The sequence below is a fragment of the Colobus angolensis genome, unplaced genomic scaffold (genome assembly GCF_000951035.1).
Source record: "Colobus angolensis palliatus isolate OR3802 unplaced genomic scaffold, Cang.pa_1.0 Scaffold59, whole genome shotgun sequence".
Lineage (NCBI taxonomy): Eukaryota > Metazoa > Chordata > Mammalia > Primates > Cercopithecidae > Colobus > Colobus angolensis.
The window spans coordinates 4858071-4866262 of NW_012119487.1; the positions used below are offsets into that span (position 1 = coordinate 4858071).

Sequence of the window (8192 nt, forward strand, 5' to 3'; positions counted from 1 at the left end):
AGAGAAACAAACATGCTCCAAATGTTGATCATAGGAATATACCTTACTCAATTATTGAAGGCCATAAATAGTTCAAAATAAGTTTCCTTGACTCTGAGAAACAAAGCATGGATCAACAGTATTCCAAGCAAAAGTCAAAAAGGTTTCTTCAGGTTATGAGTTCAGTGCATTTAGTTAACTCTTGATTTGCTTGATATTCATGAATATTTCAGCTCTTCGTGAGTCCTGTACATTTTCCTTTATTAAAATGTTACAGTCTCCAAAGTTATTAGAAGTCTGTGTTTGAGAGCAACTGTTAAAGTTTCTATGGCTTATTTTCAAAAGATGGTTTATCATCTTTTGAAAAGGATTAAAATAAGACAACAATTGTCTATGAATAGCAAAATATCCAGAGTAGTTACAGTTACAAGCACAATTAACAGAGAAGTGTGGTTATTTCTGTGGTTTATGATAACTTAACATTAATTATGGTTGACAGCATATACTTAGACATTAGAATTTTAGAAATCCCATATGATTTTTGAACTTATATTAGCATTATTCACAAAAATACGACCTAAAGAAGATTGAACATCATTTTGGCAATCTCGTGTACCTAAACATGTCAGATAATCCTGTTTACCTCTCATTTGCTGGACACTTCAGGGCCCCCTGAAGTATTTGAAAAGCCAAGTGGTGGCTGGGAATAGTGGCTCATGCCTGTAATCCCAGCACTTTGGGAGGCCAAGGCTGGTGGATTGCCTGAGGTCGGGAGTTTGAGACCAGCCTGGCCAACCTGGAGAAACCCCATCTCTACTAAAAATACAAAATTAGCAGGTTGTGGTGGCACATGCCTGTAATCCCAGCTACTTGGGAGGCTGAGGCAGGAGAATCCCTTGAAGTCAGTGGGCAGAGGTTGTGGTGAGCCGAGATTGCACCATCGCACTCCAGCCTGGGCAACACAAGCGAAACTGTGCCTCAAAAAAAAAAAAAAAAAAAGCAAGGTGCCAAGGAGCACGGTTTTGAAACTGAAGTTTGATTTTGGGAAGGCTGTGAAATGTTCAAGCTTTAAAACACTTGAAGCCAGGCCTGGTGGCTTATGCCTGTATTCCTAGCACTTTGGGAGGCCAAGGTGGGTGAAATCCCATCTCTACTAAAAATACAAAAATTAGCTGGGCATGGTGCTGGGCACCTGTAATCCCAGCTACTCGGGAGGTTGAGGCAGAGAATTGCTTGAACCTGGGAGGAAGAGGTTGCAGTGAGCCAAGATGGTGCCACTGCACTCCAGCCTGGGAGACAGAGCGAGACTCCATCTCAAATGAATGAATGAAGGAATGAATGAATGAATGAGTGAATGAATGGTCTGAGAACTGAATGACAAGAAGGAACTCACCATAGTGATGCAGGATTTTTCTTGGTCACTTTGCCAGTCGGAGACCTCTGGCTGGTAATGCCCCTGTTTGGGCCTTGCTGGGCCTGGTTTCACCACAGGAGATGCCCCATCCACTTGGCCTGCCAGTTTATGCCCGGCCTGCAGTTTGTCACGGATCCCGTGGCCATTGCGACTGTGTGTTCAACCCCTGGTTGGAGGTGGGGTGTGAGCGAGCAAGTATGTGGTCTGACCAGTTCCAGGTGCCGGCACAGAAGCAGGCTTTGTGCAGTGCTTGTTGCTGGACTAGACGTGTCTCAAACCACACCTGTGATGGTCTCTGATGTCCAGATGGAGGAATGTGGTGGCACCCAGGCAGGGGTGCCATGACTCTGAAGCCCCTGAGGGGGTGTTACAGCATGTTAATTGGCTCAAGGGGCTGAAAGAGCTGTTAACACGCTGCCATGTGGAACGGATGGTGATGTGTTAACAGCTCTTTCAGACCCTTGCCCCACTTTGGCCTATGGCTGCAGCCTGGCTCAGCCCCACTGCTGCTTTCTGTTGTGTGGGGCAGCAGCCCTCTGCCAGCAGAGGGCAGAGGGCCACAATGTTACAGCCTTCTGTGTACCCACTTTCAGTGGGTCCTGAGTTCTTGTGCCACGTCCAAGAAGAATAGGATGACGCTGAGAATCGAAGAGTGAGGAAGGTGGAGAATTTAATTTAGGAACGCAACAGATCTCAGCAGAGAGGGGACGCAAGGGTGGTCCTCTACCCAAAGTCATGTGGCTTCTATCCCATTGTGGCTGGGTCTGGGGCTTTTATGGGCTCAGATTGGGGAGTGTATGCTGATTGATTTGTGAGTATGCAAAAAGATTAAAACAAAAGTGCTACTCAAATTTGGGCACGACAGCGTAAAAAGTCAATTAGGGAAGGGTAGGTATATATAAAATAGGTGAAGGCTGGGGATCAATCAGAGGAAAGTGTGCCAAATGGGAAGACATTCTCAGTCCGGTTTGCGGATTTGACTTGTAGCTTGGCTTTCAGGCTTTAAACTGTCTTTTGGCTTGAAGGTGGGGTTTCACTGGGGACCTGCCCCTGTCTGCCTAGAATTTGTCTGCCTCCTGCCACTGTCAATATAAAGATCCCGGGAAAGACCTTTCAAAGGAACAACTAATGAAAAAGTTCTAAGATATGGACAAGCTTGGATTGCTGTTAGGACTGAATTCTTGCTATCCTTATTGTTATTACCATAGTAATTATTTTTGCAGAATTTCCAGAGTAGTGCTAGACTAGGACACAGAAGCCACTTTTGATGCTTCATTATTCCTGAGCATTACTTGTGTGTTGTACTATAGGTTAGACTCTCTCATGCTTCGTAGTGTTACATCAACAGCACAAAACGATAACAAGAAATAACACTTGTGTAGCACTTCCTGTGTGCTGAGCATTTTTCTAAATACTTTACTTGCTTTTTGTGTGGCTTGGGACACAATTTGGATTCAGAAAAGAGAGAGGTCTCAAGAAACAAGAGAGGAAGGAAAGTTAGAATGAATTGAGAGGAGCTATAATGGTAAAAAGACATGAAATAGTACTTCGGGTGAAGAGTTAAGGGGGAACAGAAACTTTTCTCTTGACAAATCTGTTTTCTACATGCCAACTTACTGTTTTTTGTTTTCAGACAAGAGATAGTTTGGAGGGAAGAGGCTTGCCTATAAGAAAAGGATAGGCTCCAAGTCAGGACGTGAGTTTAGCTGTTCTCAGAAGTTTCTGTGACTTGACTTTCAATACAGGGAAGTAAGCTACTTTTTTGATCTGTGCTAAGTGTGGGTTTGATATTAAAATATCAAATGTTTTCTTGCCCTCTCCTCCAAATCTCTTCTTTACTTTTGAGTGCCTTGACATTCCTTTTAGTTGGAGACAAAACTTTTAATCAACTATTAGAGTTAAAAAGCATAAAAGGAAAATTCCTATTTCAAGATGCATATTGGTTTAAACTTATTTAAATCAAAGTATGATCAGTCAGTAAATAACCAAAAGTAACTGAATAATAAGAATAACTATTCTAATTGCAGAAAGGTGAAAATTAACAAGGTTGTGGAGTACTTCTAAAGTTGTGAGAAAATAATCTGTTGGGGACTTTTTTTTTTTAACTTAGTACTTCTGATTACCTTTGGCGTCTTTACTGTCACCTCTGCAGAGGTAAATAGAAGCTGCTTGGAAATGTATTTTTTTCATGTGATTTTATGTATCTGTAGCTTACTGAGAATATTTGATTCTGTTATGTGTTTTATATAGACATTCTTTTTGAAAATAACAGGTCATGTAGGCAATAGTTCTCAGTTCAGCTTTGCATCAGAATAACTTGTGACCCTTAAAAAAAAAAATCCAGATTCCTAAATCCTGCCCTAAGGATTAAGCATTAGTGTTTAAAATATAAAAAGTCTCAGATCTGGTTTCCTCATTTATAGCCACTGTTGAGACTTGTAACTTTAGAGAATTTTTAGAGATATCAGTATATTGTACTTTGTATTTAACAGTTGATGATGGCATGCCATTTTGAAAAAGGTTTTAGAGTTTATTTGCATAAATGTGATGAATCTTTGTAATGTGACTTAGCCAACCCACATTTATTGAGCTCCTCTTTACATGTTGCTAAGCTGTAATGAATGCTAATATGAACCAGGCAATTTTCTTTACAAATACAGATTGATTTTTTAGTTATCTAAAATATGTGAATATTGGGAACAAATAGTGTTTTTAAATAAAAATATACTTTATTTGAAACTCAGTTTTTAGGTGCAATATTTAGATTCTGTATGAGATCAAAGTAGTTCAGATTCTGCTTGTATAGGAAACTTAAGTGCAGATGAAATATTTTACCACTATTGTAGAATTTTGTACTACAACAGCAGAGTTGAATTGTTTATACAAAACATTTGTCAACTTCTGAGAAAGACAGTTATATTGTTTGTAAATAAGAACAGTTTTATTTCTAATCTGTATACTTTTTCTTGCTGTAATGCACTGGACAGGACTTCCATGGGCTGTTGAATGAGAGTAGTGGCAGTGGACATTCTTCCTTTTTCCTCCATCTTAGGGGGAAATTATTCAGCCTTTCACCTTTAAACGTAGTATTACTTGTAGATTTTTCTTAGATACTCTTTGTCAGGTTGAGGAAGCATCCTTGTATTACTTGTTTACTGAACATTTTTGACATGAATGAATGCTGAATTTTCTCAAATGCCTTTATTTTGATATGACATTAATTGATATGAACATATGGTCTTTCTTCTTAGTCTATTAATAGAGTGGATTATGCTGATTGATTTTTCCAATGTTGAACCAGCTTGGCATTCCCCAACTAAATCCTATTGGTTGTTATGTATTTTGTATGTGTGTATGTGTAAAATTTGTAATTTGGTTTGTATATATTTGATTTGAAATATATTTGAATAAATATTTATTTGAAATTGTTTTATGTATATGTGTAAAACTGCATTTGATTTGCTAATATATATAATTTATAATTTGATTAGCAAATTAAATCCATACTTTTATATGTAACCCACGCATATATTTTTATACATATAACAAATATATCTTTAACAAAAAATATAACAGCTATGTCTGTGGCTACCTGTCAGGGATGGGTATAATACAGGAAGGCATATTGGTATGGGTGTGATTGCCCAACTGTATACAGTTGTAAAAATTCTTTGAGCTATATACTTTAGTTTTGTGTAACGTAGCCAGTTAAGAGTCTAGCATCACTTGCTTATCTGTCTGTCCTAGAACCTGTGGTGTCTCAGGTTTTTCTGATGAAAAGAAATTGAGCTCTCCAAAAATAATGAGTAGGTTTCATTGTATTAGTTAAAAATAATACTAGAGGAACATAAATTTAGAATATCCTGTGAAGGACAATGCACCTTAAAAGTTTTCAGAATCTCAGACATGCTGGAGATCAAACACAACATGCTATTCTTCATTGCAGCTCTTTTGAATGAACTATTTAAAATAATATCTTTCAATACTGTCTGCCAATGTTTCCTTCAAATTTCTAATACTTAAATATACTGTTATATTTTTCTCAGTCTGAGGGAAAAGGCCATACCAATGCTGGAGATGCAATATATGAGGTGGTGAGTCTACAGCGAGAGTCTGACAAGGAGGAACCAGTCACTCCTACTAGTGGAGGGGGTCCAATGTCACCCCAGGATGATGAAGCAGAAGAGGGTAAGAAGTTGGACTTCCTCAGTTTCTTCTGTCTGTATAGCTGCTTTACTTACAATCGTCAAAGGAGGTGTGTGTGTTGCGGGGAGAAGTGGAGGTTATTCCTAACCTCTCTTACCCTTAGGCTAGATTCTACAAGATGCAGAAAAGAATTTGGTTCTTTGGTTCCTAAGTTGCATAGTCCCCAGTGCCACTTATTTAAATTTGACGGCATCACTTGGCTGTTGTTGTTTTCTATTTTATTTCAATTATTTTTATTTTTTATTTTTTTGAGATGAAGTCTCCCCTGTCACCCAGGTTGGAGTGCAGTGGAAAACCTTGGCTCACTGCAACCTCTGCCTCCTGGGTTCAAACAATTCTCCTGCCTCAGCCTCCTGAGTAGCTGGATACAGGTGTGCGCCACCACGCTTGGCTAATTTTTTTGTATTTTTAGTAGAGACAGGGTTTCGCCGTGTTGGCCAGGCTTGTCTTGAACTCCTGACCTCAAGTAATCTGCCCACCTCAGCCTCCCAAAGTTCTGGAATTACAGGCGTGAGCCGCTGCACCTGGTCTCAACTGAAGTGTCTAATGAGAAGTTTCAAATGATCTCATGTGATTTTAGAATTTTTATGTTTGTTATGTCATGTCCTATTTCTCATTTGACATTATTCAGTTCTTGTTTTTTGCTGTTGCTGCACCCCTTACCACTACTTTTTTTGGAAATAGTGGGGCATCTACTCTATTTGCTACTTGGTTGCTGCTGAGAGATAACTGACCTCACAAAAGGCACACATCATTTGGCTCTGTGCTCAATACTCTTTTTATAGAAACTAGAACTAAATGACAGATGTTTACTTTAAGACTTTGTATCATGTGCTTCTAGGGTATGGTTTATTAATAGTAAATTTCTTGATTTTTATTATCGTTGAAAAAAGCATCTTAGAATTCTCAGTCTTTCTTCTGTATGAAACTATTTTTTCTTTGATTACCATAAACATAATTATTTTTAGCTATTATTTATTTAGTGCTTACTATATTCTAAGAACATTCCAAGTATTACAAATATGTTACCTTATTTGAGTCTTACAATCCTGTGAATACTCTTACTAACTTGGTTTTAAGGATGAGAAACTGAGACAGAGAGCATAATCACTTGCTAAGTTCACTCAGCTCAAAGTGGCAAAGCTGAGATCTGAGTCCAGGCTATCTGACTTTAAAATTTGTACTTGTAACTATGACATTATTCTGTCAAGTTAGCCAGTTGATTAAAACATAAAAACAATTCACTTTTAAAACTAAGGTAAAATTCATATAACATGAAATTAACTATTTAAACACGGACAATTCAGTGGCATTTTAGTACATTCACAATTTTGGGCAATCATCACCTCTATCTAGTTCTTAAACATTTTCGTCATCCAAGAGGAAATATTATACCCATTAAGCAGTCACTCCCTGTTCTCCCCTTTCCCTTCCCCCTGGCAGCCACTAATCTGCTTTCTATCTCTGTGGCTTTACTTATTTTGCATAATTCACATAAATGGAATCATGTAAAATGTGACTTTTTGTGTCTGGCTTCTTTCACTTAGCATAATGTTTTTTGAGCATTTTGTTTCATCTACATTGATACGTGATGTAGCAGGTGCCAGTATTTCGTTCCTTTTTATGACTGAATAATAATTAATTGTTTAGATAAACCACATTTTGTTTATCCATTCATCTTTCAGTGGACACTGGTTGATTCCATATTTTGGCTATTGTGAATACTGCTGCAGTACACATGGGAGTGCATCTGTCTCTTTGACATACTGGTTTCATTTCCTTTGGATATATGTGCAGTAGTAGGATTGCTAGATTATATGGTAGTTCTATTTTTAATTTTTTGAGGAACCACCATACTGTTTTTCATAATGGCTGTACCAATTTGTGTTTCTACCAATAGTGTTCAAGGGTTCCCTTTTCTCCACATCCTTGGGAACACTTATTTTTGCTTTTTGATAATAGCCATTTTAACAGGTGTGAGATGATATCTCATTGTGGTTGTGATTTCCATTTCCCTTATGATTAGTGATGTTGAGTACCTTTACATACACCTGTTAGTCATTTGCATGTCTTCTTTTGAGAAATGTCTTTTAGGTCCCCTGTCCCTTTAAAGAAATTTTTTTTTTGTTTGCTATTGAGTTGTGCGAATTTCACATACATGTGTGTATATATGTATGTGTGTATATATGTTTACAGGCAATATACGTATCTATACATATATACACATATACATATATTGCATATCTGTTATGAGATACGTGATTTGTAAATATTTTCTCCCATTCTGTAGGTTGCCCTTCCATACTGTTGATTGTTTCTTTTGTTTTGCACATGTTTTTTAGTTTGACATAATCCCATTTATCTATTTTTGCTTTTGTTGCTTATGCTTTTGGGGTTGTATCCAAAAAATGATTGCCCAAACCAGTGTCATGGAGCTGGTCCCCTTTGTTTTTTTCTAGTAGTTTAAGTCTTTTTTTTTTTTTATTTTTTATTTTATTTTTTATTATACTTTAAGTTCTAGGGTACATGTGCATAACATGCAGGTTTGTTACATATGTATACTTGTGCCATGTTGGTGTGCTGCACCCATCAA

General features: G+C 37.7%; 1 protein-coding gene across 2 annotated transcripts in view; it reads left to right on the top strand.

Moving 5' to 3' along the window:
• The window catches only part of RABGAP1L (RAB GTPase activating protein 1-like), an 812347-nt gene that overhangs the window by 133990 nt on the left and 670165 nt on the right, over nucleotides 1-8192 (top strand). For both annotated transcript variants that reach the window (XM_011962353.1, XM_011962352.1), the window contains exon 11: nucleotides 5440-5581. In XM_011962353.1, coding sequence (XP_011817743.1) covers nucleotides 5440-5581 — 142 coding nt within the window. The remainder of the gene's footprint in view (nucleotides 1-5439; nucleotides 5582-8192) is intronic.